General features: G+C 40.6%; 1 protein-coding gene across 1 annotated transcript in view; it reads right to left on the reverse strand.

The window, feature by feature from the left end:
* SYTL3 (synaptotagmin like 3) overlaps positions 1 to 17,131 on the reverse strand; it is an 81,306-nt gene that overhangs the window by 31,284 nt on the left and 32,891 nt on the right. The window contains exons 4-6 of the mRNA XM_036767692.1: positions 9,564 to 9,615; positions 8,001 to 8,067; positions 6,135 to 6,207 (exon numbers count right to left, since the gene is read on the reverse strand). Coding sequence (XP_036623587.1) covers positions 6,135 to 6,207; positions 8,001 to 8,067; positions 9,564 to 9,615 — 192 coding nt within the window. The remainder of the gene's footprint in view (positions 1 to 6,134; positions 6,208 to 8,000; positions 8,068 to 9,563; positions 9,616 to 17,131) is intronic.

The following is a 17,131-nucleotide window of genomic DNA, read 5'->3' on the forward strand; positions in this document are numbered from 1 at the left end:
GAGCTGATGAGGTCACTGAGAGTGTAAACAAGTAGAGGACCCAGGAAAGAATCTTGGAGGGACACCAGAGAATGGATAAATGACAAGCTATCGAATATTGGACAAAGATTATGCTCCACTTTGCAAAGATGAAGAAGGGATAGAGTTCATGAATATATGCCTTGTACTATTCTGAAGTCAGAAAATGGCTGTTAGTGCTAGAGTTGTAGAGAAATATTTCTCTCTGGTTAAACACTACCCTTCTGTGCTTATTCAAATTAAAAATTAGCAGTCTAACAAATAATCGCTCTTTTCAAGAAGTTCTTTGCAAAAATATTAAAAATAAATAATATTACAGGTGATTTTTTTTAACATGCGAGTACTGAATGGGATCTAGGATATCCTTATGACAAATTCTGAGTCACAGTCTATGAGCTACTATTTAGTGACTGCCTGAAACAAAAGGGAAGAAAGTGAACAGAGTTTAATAGGAAAAAAATAATTTTTTTTCTTCTTTAGAAAAAGCTATTCCCTTGTTTTCATGGTATCCCTGATTCACCCACCTCTGAAACTTACAAGCTGTGTGACTGGAGCCAAGAAGATCTTGATTCTATTCCTGCCTCTCATAATATTAATAGTATGACCATGGGCAAGTAATTTATTGTCTCCTCACCTTGGGTTGCTCTCTAAGAATATTAATCACTAATGAGTTGTTGATCTACAATGAAATCACAGATACCCACCCACCCACCCCCTCTCCCCACCAAAAACCCCGCCGAAACCATCTGCAGTACCAACCTCAGAGTTGTGGGGAGAATCCAATGAGATAATGTGTATTAAATGCTAAATGTTAAAGCACAATATAAATTTGACTATTAATTGTTTTATTGTTATTATAATTAGGGTCTCAAAGGCAACCTTAAATGATCATCTAGCCTGTCTACCTACCTTCATAATCATTCATACAACATTTGACTAAATACCAGTTCACTCAATGTTTAATGGATACCTTCTCTGTACCTAGCACCAATCCAGACAGGACTAGCAGATAACAGTCTCTCTTATCAAGAAAAAGGCATTCTGCCACAACCCTCAGTAAACCATTTCACCATTTCCCTTACACATTAGTGTTTCCCAGATCTGGCAGCCCTCCTCCCACCCGCCCCAAAGTATCAGTTAGAAGTTTGTCTTATCTTAGGGTGACTCAAATTTGAGATGAGAAGGACTTGAGTTTTCATTTCTAAGCCCTGGTCCAATGTTGTCTCCAATCCAGCTGGTTTTAAACATTGGCTTTAAACATTGATTTCATTTGAAGGAAAAAGTCTCCTTAAACAATGGACAGGGAGGGAGAAGGCAAAAATAACTAAGAGGGACCAGACCTATGGCAAAGTTGAAGTAACTCCCAGGGGAAGATACTCCCTTCACTTCTCGGCAACTTCTATCATTAGAGAGTTCCCCTGAACAACTGATGCTACAACAAATTTGGCAAACGGTCATAATAAGTCAGTCCATGGTGTCTCAACAGGGAGGAATGAGAGTGAGGAGAGGGAAGAGCAGGCTGTTTCTGAAGCAATCAAGAGTTTCCATCATATTCTCCTTCTCCTTTTCCACCAAGGACAATCAAATGGAAACTCTCCTGGAGATTTACCACTATTTAAAAAAAACCAAAAACCCTAGATTTCCTCAAGAAATACTTCATTATTTTGCTTACAATGAGTCAAAAGGGCTTGGAACTGGTCAGATCAGAGTCCTATGGGTGGGGGTGCCAAGTGGTTCTGAAAACGCCTTAGTGATGATGGGGTTTTACCAAAGTTGCTCACTCCTCCCTCAAGCGAGAGGACACTGCCCTCTGATGGACGCACCCAACTCAGTGTCCTGAGGAGTCGCCTCCTCCTCTTTCCTTCCAGCTCCACCATTCCCCCTTACCCTCCTTTTTGTCTCTCCACCAGATATACACTTCCATTTGCACCAAAACAAAAGTTTTACCTGCTCCCTATAACACTACTGGAAAACTATTAGTATCAAAGAAGAAACAGATTTTAAAAAGATAGAAAAGCTTAATTGTGACAAACTGGCTACTGACCAAATGGATGAATGCATTTCCCAAACCCCAGATAACGTATTCGAGGTTTATCACACAATTTTCTTAAAGGTAGGTAATTTAAAGATTATTACCCCTCTCTACAGAGGAAGAAGGAAGTGCAGAGATGTAGGGAGTAGTAGACCAGGTGCTGGGGTTAGAGTAAAGAAGACTTGGACTCAAAGCCCCACCCCCTCAGACACTTACTAGCAGTGTGATGTTCCATGTGCCTCAGTTTCCTTATCTATAAAATGAGGAGGGGTGGACTTGATTATCTTTAAGGTCCATTCCACCTCTAAATCTACAATCCTATGATTTCCCCCCCTCCAAGGGTTACACAGCTAATTAAGTACCAAAGGGGAGACTCTTGGGAATGTTCTGACTCTAAGATCACCACACTGCCTTTCTGTGAATGTGAATTAGCCGTCGCCTTTTAGACTACAGACTAACCCAGGCATAAGATGTAAGGACTAGAAGGAAGCTGAGATGTTACATCGTCTAATTCCATTATTTGTACACATGGGAAAAGTGGCCTAAAGGGGGACCTGAATTACCCAGAGTCATGGAATAATGAATGATAGGGCCAGGGAATGTGTATTGAGATCAACAATAAATATCCCCAGCTCCACAGTGAATGTCTTAGACACAAAAGCACCCTTGAAGCCTGGAAAACATTGGCTCCTTCGTTCTTTCATTCTTTCCTTCCTATGACCCCTGCTGGACTGAGGCCATAGTGGCCTAAATAATTCCTAACCAGTGCCTCCTAGCTTCATACACTCTCAGGTTTAGATCTGGAAGGGCCCTGGGAGATCATCAACTACAACCACATTGTTAAACTAGCGAGGGCCTGACAATAGTCCAAGTTTCTGTTTTCAAACCCTTTATGATGGTGAATAAAATATTACCGAGCCTCTCACAACATTCCTCAGGGATTGGCTCTGTCTCCCACTGCATTTTCAATTTAGAGATTTTAAAATACACGGAGAAAAAGATGTATGTATATATATATATATATATATATATATATATATATATATATATATATGTGTGTGTGTGTGTGTGTGTGTGTGTGTGTGTGTGTGTGTGTGTATGTACGTACGTTTATGAAGATACACACATGTATGTACACATGCGTATATTTGTGAGTGTATGCATGCACAATGAGCATATAGGGATCTTTGATCAAAGCTAGAAGGTCAGAGGTCGTCCAGTCCAATCTCCTCATTTTACAGATGGAGAATCAGAAACCAAGAGATAGGCAATGGCTTGTCTTAGGTCATACAGTGGCAGATTTGGGATTTGAACTCAGGTCCTAGGACTCATAGATTTAGAGCTAGAAAGGACCTTAGTAAGAGGCCATCTAATCCAAGGATTCTTAATTTGGGATTCTTGAATTCAGGTGTTTGGGTTTTTTTAAAAAATATTCTGATACCTGTATTTCAATATAACTGGTTTCTTTGTAATACTATGTATTTTAAGTATCTAAAAGCATTATTCTGCAATGGGGCCCATAGGCTTTACCAGACTGCCGAAGGGGTCCATGGCACAAAAATCCAGAGGTGATCCAACCCTCTTATCTTATAGACGAAGAAACTGACACCCAAATATACAGTCACTGGTCATACAGGTAGTAAGCAGCGGAAGGAGATTTGAACATAAGTCTTCCTGGTCCCAAGCCCAGCTCTCTATCCGCTATACTGTATCACTACCTCTAGAGAGCTTCACGAGTAATGCTTCCTATCATTCTACCATGCTGTCTCTGGTCCAGGTTAGGAGTTTAAAATCTGTTTCTGTTATATGTAAATATATATGTATGTACCTGGGTATTTGAGGATATCTGTTTGCATGTGCTTATGATAAAATCATAAGAAAAGATTCCTTTGCCTCTGCATGTCTGTGTGTGTGTGTGTGTCTCTGTGTGTGTGTGTGTGTGTGTGTGTGTGTGTGTGTGTGTGGTTCAGGATGAGTAGAGGGGCCACAGGGGAGCTGGTTTTGCTGAAGTGTTCAGTGTGGGCTGTGTAGGGCAGCTGTAAGTGACTAGAAGGGGCAGCATAAGATCCCAGATCAAGAGCTGAGGGGGTCATCTAGTCAAACCTCCTTCTGTTTTTTTTAACAGATGAGAAAATTGAAGCACAGGGAGACTGAATTTCTTTCCCACAGCCACACAGCTGGTAAGCATCAGAAGCAATATTTGAACCCAGGTCCTGTCTTTGGAGACTGTACCCTTTTCACTATACCATCCATTGGTGGTGGAGAAGGTGATGGAACAGGGGCTATTAGATAAGCTGGAAGAGATAGGACCAGATTAATGAAGCTTTCCCTTTTGGGAGGTTGGGGGCGGGGGTGGGCCTGAAACTCTACCTGCCAGGCTGACATACTGCACATAGTTGTTGTTTGTCCTTCATTTTCGAAGAGGATCAATAACATCAAGAGGTGATGTCTTGACTTGCTCATGAATTAGATTGAAGTGAGGCAGAGTTGCTCAGAGTCATCAGCCTCACTCTCTCTTCCTGAGTATGGAGACTGACAAAGAGCCTGGCAGGTCAAGCAAGGCATTTTTGAAACCATTTAACCTCTTCCAGCAAGCAAACAGAGCAAAGCGATGCTCCCCCTCCTTCCGATATAAAGGAAACGCCTGCCACACACTATTTCGGGGGGTAGTACCTATGTCCCCATCAGAATAACTGGGCTTGGTTCAAATTCTGGCTAAGGAAGCATGGATTGTTAGGAAGGAAAATTGCCAATTAAAGATGATCCCAGAGCCTAGATGTGAACTATGCTGGAAGACTCCATGTGGAGCTGTAGAAAACTGGTTACTAAAGAGGACAAATGCAAACACCCTGAAGAAGGACCTGAGAATCACAAAGCCTCTGACTAGCTAAATATGAGCTCCGAGGACCTAGTCTGGGCTTAGCCTCAGAGAAGGCAAAAGATACAGGCCAACTGTTAAATTTCCAACGTGAACATCTACACCCCAGAAGTTGGGAAGTGCCACAAATCAGGGCTCGATGGGTTAGTTGTTGATTGTCTAGCTCGAGGCTTAAGAACATGATGGAGCAAATGTTGAAAGTGTGTCATGGGCACATCTTTTATTTTCCCCCAAAGAACCAGTTATTAAACATTTACCATCACATCCCTGGATATGGGTGATGCTCAGAGAGGTTTATAGTTTAAGCCAAAATGGGCAGGAAAAAACTAGACTGGCCCAGAAGGTGGTGAGATGCTATAGGGATGATTTGGCAAGCACCCTTAGTTTGCAACCTGGCGAGCGCTGCTAAAAGCAACAACTTTTCTGAGCTAAGGAGGAAGCAAGGCTGGGGAAACCATGGAACAAAATCAAACAAAATGTTGTCACAGGAGATCTGAAGGCTTCTGTTTTTATATTCAAGTATCAAATAAGTTCAATTGGGCAGGCTTCTTGTTTTCTTTTGCACTCGCAATAGTCTAAAATAACCCATAGAATAATCCAAACAGACCATAGAATCTGCTACCAGGTAGTTTCCTCAAACCTCTCTAGAGTTGAAAGGCAGTTATGATATCTTGGGGAAGGGAATCTAAATGAATCAAATCAGTTTACAGCAGGATTTTGGGGGACACACAGACAACACAACCCAATACTTTGGTTAGGATGACTAGCCCCTGCACCTATTAAGAAGTAAAATGGAGTATGGATGAGTCCATAGCCCTGCTTCCCTTGGCAGCTAGCTTTGGTGGATGTAAGCCCTTTGAGAGCAGAGGGGCTGTTTCTTTTTTTTTCTTTGTATATCTCCAGCACATAGTATGGACTTAATAAGAACTTGTGGGTTGACTATTTGATGGGGAAAGTGCCAGTGGCTGCTCAACACAGAGGGAGGCCCCCACCTATGGGAATGGTCCTGAATGTTGCTGCTCAGTAAAACATAAGCTTCTTGAGGGACAGACTGCTCTGTCTGTTTGTTTGTTTGTTTGTTTTCCCATCACTTTGCACAAAGGAGGCACAAAGAAGATAAATGTTTGTCAAGGTCGTTAGCAAATTGTCATTGATCAGTGATCTTGCTTAGGCCTATTAAGAACAAGTCAAGGGGCATCCACTTACTTTTTATGTGTGTGGTAAGAGACAGAAACAAATTTTCCATCGATTTATTAAATCCTTTAAGCTGACCAAGTTCCTGTATTAAAACAGAGAGAGTAAGAGTTATGTCTGGCCCAAAAGCCTCTAAACCCCCAACTTAAAAGCACAGAGGCATGTGTGTGCGTGCGTGTGTGTGTGTGTGTGTGTGTGTGAGCATGTGTGTGTGAGTGTGTGCATGTAAACTAGCACCTTGCTTTACAGAAGTATAAGAACCTTATCCTCCACTGTCTGTTATTACCTTCATTAGAAGAGGCGACCTCATCAATTGTTTAGAAAGCAAGCAAGCAGTATAAATAGCAAGTCCTTAGAAGAAAAAGAGGCAACTTTTCATTGGCCGTTCCCCACCCATTTGTGGGTGGGCTTGCTGTCCCCTCCTTCCTCTCCTACAGCCTTGCCTTCTCCTCCTCCTGTCCCCAGCCTTCCCACACTGCTATGGAAAACAGGAGTGTTATGGGGAGAATGGATAACCAGGTCGGCACCATTGAATGTCTCCTCCCCACGCAGAAGAAATAGTAAAGGAAGGGGGAGTACAACATAAAGAGCATTTTCCCATAAAGCCTCATGTTTATATAGGAATGATGCAAGAGAACTTAAAAGCTTAAGAGAAGAAGGGAACAGAATTTATGGTGGCATTTGTATCCCAGCTTGAAATTAGCCATCAGAATGCACAGAGACTCGTTCTTTTCCCTCTCTCCATATTTCCTATTATGCCCACATACATTATAGATTTCATACACCCATTCACACCCAAGTACATAGACATAGCTTTCTGCAAACATGTCGACACACGGGTACATACACACATTTCCATAGACATATATTCCCATTCCCAAACAGATATGGTTACAGGACACATATATTCCTACACTGATTATATATATATATATATATATGACCATAGCTGTAAGCAGCATGAGACAGCTGAAGCTGGTACCAATGTGCCAAAATTATAAGGTGCTGATATCACTGTATTTCTGCAATGGAGAAGCAGCAGAGTTTATCTCCTAGTTAGCAAGAGTAAGTAAACTAGGAAGCTACCAGATGATATGTACTTCCTCCACTGACAGACGTGCTTCCTCCACAGGTGAACTCTCCCAGAGCTCACTATACCCTTCCTCCCCAGCAGTGGCCTTGTGGTGTCCTTGGGGTTTTTCCATGCCAACCCCAACTGAACTGAGGGTTCAGCCATAGTGTCTGGCGCATAGGAGACACCCGAGTGCTTGTTAACTGATTAATTGATTTTGCGCTGCTTACTTTGTGAACAAAAAAATGACCAGTGCCAGCTGTGCATAGGACATAGATTCATAGAGTGTTAGAGCTTTAAGGAACCTTGGTCATTACATAATCCAACTCTTCCTCACTGCCCACTCATTTTACAGGTGATTACAATATGGTCTAAAGAGGTTACTTGGACACTCAGACATATACCAACACATCAGATGCACACATTAAATAGAGCAGATACACATAGATCTGTGACCAAATGTATGAAACAAAAAGGAGACTGAATAGGTCAGTAAAGAAAGGCATGGGATTGGTCAGTCATTGGATCTCAGGATGCTAGCAGAAGCCCAAACTTGAGGAATAGCAATGCTACATAAGAAAATTAAGGTAAACTGAGAGACAATGGTACCTTGACTAAATTTACTCGAGACAGCATCATTTGGAAACATGCTAAACTATGTCCTTAGGAGCTGCATGTTCTTGTGACTAACACTAGTATACGTTAGGACCCTTCTTTAGGTCCCTCAGAGATGCTGTCCTCATCCCCTTCGTCTTTCTCTGTCTCTCCTTCCCCACAGGAGCAGATAGTGCAAACAGATACATTACCCCTGTGTTGGATCCACAACGGCTCTCACTGACAGGAGGTGGAGTAGGAGGAACCACGGAAATTTTGCTGCAGCCAAGGAAATACACAGAAGTAAGGAACCAAATACAAAATCAAGGTAAGGGGAGTACGGGGAAAAGATAAAAATACACTCAGCTTTCTCTACTTTTCTTTGAGTTTTATACTCTCCAAAGCCTGGAAGTACTTTAGTCTCATTCTATATCAAGCCCAATAATTCACCATAATCAATATCACTATATGCACTCTACAGAGAAAGGGAGTTTTTCATCCCCTAATATGTGAGTGTTTCACACCTTTAACCGTATTCTAGAACCAATGAGGCCTCTTGAGATAAAGCTATAAGGTTGCAGAGTAGAATTGCCAGCAGGGATCTTTCCCCTTGGCCATACCAACCATGGCCAGCTTTCTGAGTCTGGGTGCTCTTGCTGAGGAAATATCATTCAGAAAATGGCCTCAGAGTTTGGGAGGGAAGTTGTTGCAAAAAAGCATCAACTGAGAAGGGACTGAACACTTGGAGGCCACTTGCTAAGAGAAGTCTAAGAAAATGAAGATAGAAAAATCCTACTGTTGATAAATCTAAGCCCAGGCCAAGCAATTTTTGTTCACGGGAAAATCACATTAAAGCTTGACTCAAGTCAAATACAGCAATGAGGAGGGCTGATTGCCAGCTTCAGGAAAGCCAACTTTCCAAGCATTTACACAAAAGGGAAAATAGAGAAGACCACTTTGCTATATAATTTTTCTCCATTGCTGCTGTTTTAGTTCCGTATGGACCAGAATTTAATAATGCCTTGAAAGACCAAACTGCATCAATTAACACAGTATATTTGAACATAACAGAAATAGCAAGAAGAAATATTTTTTCCAAAGCAAAATGATAATGTCTGCTTTTAATTATTTATATTTAAAGCTCATTTAGTAGAAATTATAGTAAATGATGGTAAAATTGTTTAAAAATATCATATTAAAAATTCTTGTGTCAACTGAGATAATTGGTGTATCTGGACCTTCTAGTATTAATGTATAACCTGAATGAGAATTTACAATCATGTACCTGCATCATTCAATACTCTTATATCATTAAATTTCAGGGAAATTAGCAGGACCTGACATACAGTAGGCACTTAAATGTCGTTAAGTGATTTATTGATTGTGTGCTGCTTGCCCTAGGTACAAGAAAGCATCGTGACAGCTCTGCGTAGGACCATAGATAAGACTCTTAGAATGTCAGAGCTTTAAGGAACCTCAGCCATCTACAATCCAACTCTCTCTCATTGCCCACCCATTTTACAGATCATTAAATTTCAGGGAAATATAATATAAAGAAAATACTTAGCTTAAAAAAGTCTACTATAGAATTTTCAATAAGAACACATAGGAAACTAGGTTTGAATCTTTTTTTTCGAAGACCTCAGCATAAAGAATTTGGATTTCAAAGCTCTGACATCTAGAAATCAAGAAGTTGAAAAGTTCTTTTCTGATGTCCTATAAGCTTCTTTGTACTTCAGTGTCCTAGAACAACTTGTCCCTTCTACCATACTAACCTCAGTTTCTGATAAGATTTCAAGAGCTTTGTACCAGCTGTTTCATGTTTGCCTGAAAAGAGATAGAGAATAGAGGTCATTTATTAGCGTGGACATAATTTGGAAGATGCAAATACAGGAAGTCATAAATTAAAAATTATTATTTTCCTCATACTGATTCTAATGATTAAAAGTCAAGTAGGATCAGATCAAAGGGACTTCTTTCAACCCTAATTGCTGGGAGCAGGAAAAGTAAACTTTATTTGAGGTTAGGTTAGGATAATGGAGACAGTGATTCTCAAACACTTTGGTCTCAGGACCCTTTTACACTCTGACAAATTATTGAAGACCTTAGGAAGTTTTTGTTTATGTGGCAATATCCATTGAAATTTACTGTATTAGAAATTTATATACCTTAGTACTAATAGGAAAATTGCTTTGACCTCTTGGATCCAACTGAAATGATTTCAGGAATCAGCGAGCTTTCATTCCTCCTTTAAAAATTCACTTCATTATCTGATGCATCTCATCCTAAAAATATCCTCATTGGATAAATAATTTTTTAAAAAGTATTTATTAAGCACCTACTATGTGCCAAGCACTATATTAAATTTTGAGGGTACAAATACACAAGGAAAGCCTGTTCTGCGCCCCAAGGAGCTTAATTCCTTAAGGGAATTCATGTTTAGGGGAGTGGTGCCCAGGGAGAGATATTTTGTTTTAGAAAGTGGTAAATGGTGTGATAAGAGAGTAGATTGACATGCCCTTTACAGAAATTATTTTTTTCAAAGAATACTATTTTGTCCAGTAATTTCAGTCATGCCTGACTCTTTGTGACCCCATTTGGGGTTTTCTTAGAAAAGATACTGAAGCAGTTTGCCATTTCCTTCTCCAGATGATTTTACAGATGAGGAAACTAAAGCAAACAAGGTTAAGTGATTTGCTCCTGGTCACATAGCTAGTAAGTGTCTGAGGCCAGATTTGAACTCAGGAAGATGAGTCTTCCTAACTTCAGGCCCAGCACTCGATCCACTGAGCCACCTACCTACCCTAAAGAATAACTGAACTTACATATTTTTAGTTTAAAGGTGGCCTGTTATCAGTAAATAACAGTGTGGTCTTCAGATCAGAAAGACTGGCTTCAAGTGTAGCCTCTAATATATACTGAGCAAGTAACTTCACCTCTCAGACACCCACTCAGTTCTTTAAGATTATAAATTACAGTTGAGTAGCCAATATGCATCAATAGAGGGATTTTCCACACCAGGAGCTCCCTTCATGGATGAAATCACATGACCCGACTGCCCACTCTAGGTTTAATTTTGTTCTTGTTTTTTGAGAAAAAGGATTTTTGCTGTTATTTCTATAAAGGTTGTGGGGCAAGAAGAATGGGGGAAGAAAAAAAAAACTTTCTGCCCATGGTCATTGAAATCAAGCTTGTGAACAGAATCTGTAGATCTGCACTGTCACACCCGTAGGAGGAAACTGGGAGAGCACCTTCTCATTTTAAATGGAATTTGCTCACGTAGGCTGAGCACTGCAACAGATGTCAAAATGCCTGCATATTGAAAGCCTTACTGACATGCATTAAAGGTCAGAGTTTTAATTCAGATTTCCTTTTCCTGGGGCAAGCATATTTCTCAAGATTCTTCTCATTGTGCTCACCCCACCTCCAAAAAGAAAAAAGGTATCAGAACTGAACTAAAGGTGCCAAGTCTCACTTCCTGTGAGATCAGTTCACGACTTAGTTTCACGAATAGTAAAGACTTAATAAATGTTTGTTTCATGGTACTGAATTGAATTTACATCCTACACATCTAGAAGGAAGTGATCTGCTCCATATCTGAGCGGCAGATATCCTTTTCTGGTGACCTATGCCATGAATGACAAGGATCTTGAAAACCAAACCAAGCGTGTCCTTTGCAAGGTTGGCGGACAAGAATCTGTTGCCGATACAAATGGGAGCATCCAATTCCAGTGGTTAGGATCTGTAGAGCAATAACTTCCGGTTTGACTGAGAGACCCAAGACCCAATGATAATAGCAAGCATTTGCATAGGTTTGAAGATTCTCAAAGTAATTTGCATTCACTATCTCATTTGACCCTCACAATAACCCTGTGAGGTGGGTGTTGTTACCTCCATTTCATAAATGAGGAAAATGAAGCTGAGAGATTGTGACTTGCCCGGGATCACTCAAATAGTGTCGGAGGAAGGATTTGAACCCAGGTCTTCCTCGGTCCTAAATCAACACTGTTTGCTATGGGATGCTACCTCTTTTTCACCTATCAGATCAAGTTTCTTGAGCATTTTACAGCACCACTTACAAGTTCTTCTGTAAGGAGAGGGACAAGAGATGCCAGGGCATGGAGTCCTTAAATGTCACACGACTCCCTGCACTGAAGCAATTTTCAGGGCGATTATAACTCTGCTGAGTTATGTACATAGAAGTAACCATGTATCCAAAATGAGGAAGAAAAGAAAAAAAGTCCTTTGAGAATACAGTGAAGCACACAGTCCAATAAAGCAATGACTTCTTTCGGTGTTAACTGACTGACTTCTGGGGGAAAAAACAGCAATGAACAGACCAAACAACTAACAGCATTTAATAAGGGCCTATTACATCACCAGGCATGTGCTAAGTTCCTGGGATACATTGACCAAAGCGAAAAAATTATTTCTTTCAAAGAGCCTATGTTCAGTTGGGAAGACAACCAGTACACGTATAGAGGTCTACAAATAGATACAAGGTAATTTGGGGAGAGGAGCAGGCACTTTTAGCTGAGGAGCCCACAAAAGACTCTAGTAGAAGATGGCTTTGGTGGTGAGTGTAGAAACAACATGGTGTTGGTTTTTTTTATTATTTTTTTTGGCGGCAGGGAGGCTGCCAAAGGTCACACAGCTAGTAAGTGGGTCAATTGTCTGAGGCTGAATTTGAACTCAGGTCCTCCTGACTCCAGGGCTGGTGCTCTACTCACTGTGCCACCTAGCTGCCCTACAACATTGGTATTGTTAAAAAATAAAGGGGGGGGGATTGGATTTGGAGTCAGAGTCAAGTCAATAAGCATTTATTAAGTACCTACTATGTACTAGGCACTATGCTGAGTTCTGGAAATACTAAGGCAAAAGATAGTCCCTGAACTCACGGTCTAATAGAGGAGATAACGTGAAGATAACTTTGTGCAAATAAGATATATTCAGGATAAATTGGGAATAGAAAGAAAAGAGGAGAGGCATTAGCATTAAGGGGATTGAGAAAGGCTTCTTGCAGGAGGTGGGATTTTAGCTGCACCCAGAAGCCAGGGAAGCCAGAAGCTAGAGATGAGGAAGGAGGGCATTCCAGGCATGAGAGACATCCAGTGAAAATGCCAAGTCTGGAGATGCAGTGTCTTGTGTAAGGAACATCCAGGAAGCCACAGTCACTGGATCATGGAGTATGTGGAGGAGTATCGGGTATAAGAAAAGTTGAAAAGAAGGGGATAGGTTCTGAAGGGCTTGAAAAGGCCCTTTTTAAGGGGACCTGGATTCAATTCCTGGGTGTGCCACTTAATGGTTGTGTGATATTGGACTTACTACCTTAGTACCTCTGGAACTCAGTTTCCTTATCTGTAAAATGAGAGAATTGTTCCGTATGGTCTCTGTCCCTCTACGACTCTAAATCTGTGATTTTTGTAAAAGAAACTTGAGATTCTTAGAGGTAGAGGTAAGGATTACTTCTGTGACAGGCCATAATCGAGAACTTTTCATCCCTTTCTCAGCAAAGTCTCCAGGACAGCCATGAGTCCAGGAATAATGACAGAATCTCAAAGAAAGAAAGGCCACACTTAAAAAACTAACTTCACGAGTTCACAGGATGGAAAGGACGGTTAGTAATTTTTAGCCGAGCCTGCTCATTGGTTATCAATAACATCTACAAATTAAGGCCCGATATCACTTTATCGGTCAAAACAGGAAGTGTGTGTTTATATTTGAACTGTCACACTGCTAATGATAACGACTAACAAAAATGATGATACACTTTAAGCTCAATTCCTGTAGCTGAGATTTAGTACAAATATAGGTATAACCTCCTGTCTCTGGGGGACAGTCTGTGCAATAATAACATAGGGACAGGAACTGCACAGATCACAACGTAGTAAAGTTCTTGCTTACTGGTATAGTAGGGGGAGAAAAGGTGCGTATTTACGGTCAGTGGGAATGAGTTCAAATCCTGACTCTGCCACTTGCTTCCTGTATGACTTTGGGCAGCCATTAAACCTTTATGGGCCTCAGTTTCCCCATCTATAAAATGAAAGAGCTGGATAAGCTGTGCTAATGCGTTGAGGTCTCTTTCAGCTCTGAACTGATGATGCTGCGATCTAGGGACCACAGCCTTTGTCATTAAAAGGCTGGATGCAGTTGACTAGGAAAGGGGATGTACGGGTCACAGATTTTACTGTATCATTGTGACCTAGTAAATCATTAACATCCCCCATACTTAAATGTATCTGTATCCTACTGAGGCATAATGTCTTCTACTTAATAACTAGTTAATTTGCTTCTTTCAGTTTCCTCAACACTTCAGGAAGCAAATAATTTGCATTAGAAATAATGTTCTTCTTGTATGAGTGTGTTAGGCCGGAGCCCTTCAATGATGAAAAAACTGATTCTGGAAAGTCCCTACGAATTTATCAAGGGACCAGAAGTCCTAATAAGCCTAATAAGAGAAATAATAATATAATTTGTATTATATTAATAATTCATAATAATAGTTATACTTCTCTGAAATGATTATTGTTGTGTAGTCATTTTAGCCATTTCCGACTCTTTGTGACCCCGTTTGGGGTTTTCTTACCCCATACTGGAGTGGTTTGCCATTTCCTTCTGTCAGTTCATTTTACAGATGAAGAAACTGAGGCAAACAGGGTTCAATGACTTGCCCAGGGTCACACAGCTGGTAAGTGTTTGAGGCTGCATTTGAACTCAGGTATTCCTGACTCCAGGCCTGGCACTCTATCCACTGTGCCACCTAGCTTGCCTCTGAAATGATAGGTACTGCCATATTCTTTATTGATGGTGGGGAGATGTTTCCAAATAGGCAAAATACAATTTCCAGCTAAACCTCAGGGAGCTTCATGAAAGGGGTAGAATGACATATTATGTAGAGCTCCAAACTCACAGTCAGAAAGATCTGGGTTTCAGTCCCTCCCCTGATATTTGCTAGCCATGGGATACTGGGCAAACCTTTCTGAGCATCAATTTCATAGGATCTAGAAGGACTCTCAGAGGCCATCTAGTGCAACCCTTTTATTTCATAGACAAAAATACAGAGGTTAAGTGACTTGCCCAAGGTCTCGTCATAGAAAGTATCGAAGGCAAGATTTAAAGCCCAGTCCTTTGACTCTAGTGACAACGTTCTTTCTCCTGTAACATGCTATAATGCTAGCTACCTCATAGGGCTCTCTTGAGAATCAAACAAGATCATATAAACCTTAAAGCACTCTATAAATACCTAAGTGGCACAGAGATTAGAGTGCTAGACTTGGAGTCTGGAAGACCTGAGTTCAAACTAGATACTTACTGGACGTGTGACCCTGGGCAAGTCACTTAACCTCTATCTGCTTCAGTTTCCTCATCTCTAAAATGGAGATGATGGTAGCACCCATCCCCCAAGGTTGTTGTGAGGATAAAATGAGATATGTGTAAAGCCTTCTCAAATCACTATATAAATGCTAGCCATATTTTTATTAAATGCTAGCTATTGTTATTAGCTATTTTGTTTAAAACCACAAAAACCTAAAATTCAATTTCTTTCCAGAAAACCAAGGACAAATCAAGAAAATGAAGGGAATGAATGGATTTCCTGTTCGGTTTCTCCACTTTCATTCAGAAAGACTGCAAGTACATTTTGGAGAACGGGATATACAAGTACTTGCACATACAAGTACATTTTGTAGTATATGTTCCGAGAATACTACCCTAAGCCCCCATTTGCATTGCCATACTGAGCCGCTAGAGCTCAGCTTGCCACTTATCCCCCTCAGAGTTTTAGGGGTAACCCTGAGAGGTTGGGATTGTTTGTTTGATATTATCTCTCACGAGCCCCCACCGGTGTGCCTCTCACATTGATTATCAGTTGATATAAATTAGCCAGTCAGATTGTATTAGCTTTTATAAATGGGCATTTACTAAGATGTTCTAGTAAGAGCAATTGATACAAAACATCCCTGAGAGGCACAGTCTCCCATAACTTTATACAGAATTTAAGGGAAAGTTGGTTCATTTTAGAGAATACAAGTAATAAAAGGACCAACTCCCAGTTGCCAGAAATCTTTCCTCTCTTAATGAGGTCCTCATGAAGCTTTTGTTAGGTATGACGTGGCTTTCTCTGGGATCCTAAGAAAATCCTGAGGCTTTATTTCCTCGATGGAACTATTTGTCTTCAGTTCCTAATACAGATACTATCGTCCACTACTATGCTGGGGGTATTACTAGGATACTGACTGGAAGTCAAATATTTTTCCCACCTAGAGAGTTCACAAAGTCATCCTCTCCTAAAATGGAGTACTAGAGGGAGGCACAGAGGCCCTCTCCCACACAGAGACCACTCCCAACAACTCCCACTCAGAGGCTTGGTTTGAACTGCTTCTACAACTGAGCGGGTCAGACACTTGAATGCTTGGCTTCCAAAATGGCTTACTATTTTATCCAAGACCCATCCAAGTCAGGGTGCAACTGGGTTTCTTTATCCAATCCCAATACATGTTTTGTGTATCATCATTTCATTTCACCCAATGGTTTTTACTTCTTACAAATTGCTTAAGTCCTTTTCATACCTGTTTTAATGTCTTTGACTCATTGAATGATTCCATAGAGGTACTGTTGGGGAAATTTATTGACTTAGTCAATTCTAATCCTTATACTTTTTTTATACTGAATATGTCATGAGTTGGGGGTAGGGGTAGTTTTTGCATGAGTGGTATCCCCAGCTATATACATCTTTCCAAAGGATGACTAGACATTTGGAGCAGGTTGGTTAGAGGATCCTGTGACTTTATCATGGTAATAAGGGTGGGGGGAGGGAAAATGACATTGTTTTATATCCTACTACTAAACTATTAACATAAAACCTTTTATGCCACTGTGTCCCCAGTTAAAAATATAAAGATAATACAGTCTAACTTATTTGCTTAGAGGGCCTCCAAGGGATGTGATGAAAGGATTAGTATTAGTAAATAGCCACTGTGAAAGAGCTTGAGTTACTAAGAAAAAAGGCATTATGTAAATATATGGCACAATACATCTCAAAGAACATGGGCAAAGGAAACCTATACCCCGAAGCTGAAAAGCAAGAATTTCTCGTTAAGGGTTCTTTTCAGATCTTCTTAAGACTGTACAGTTTTATCACGTCCACTGCACCAGGATCCCTGGCTGGCATAGCCTCACAGCAAGCACAATATGAGTATTGTTATCTCCTGTGAACTCTAGAAGGAAGTGTACAGACAGAGAGCCATTAAATGTGGGTTCAAATCCTTGCTTTTCTCTTTATTAACCTGTAACCCTAAGCAATTCAATGAATCTCTCTCTTGGCCTCAGCTTGTGTGACTCTAAA

This window comes from Trichosurus vulpecula, chromosome 7, assembly GCF_011100635.1.
Source record: "Trichosurus vulpecula isolate mTriVul1 chromosome 7, mTriVul1.pri, whole genome shotgun sequence".
NCBI lineage: Eukaryota > Metazoa > Chordata > Mammalia > Diprotodontia > Phalangeridae > Trichosurus > Trichosurus vulpecula.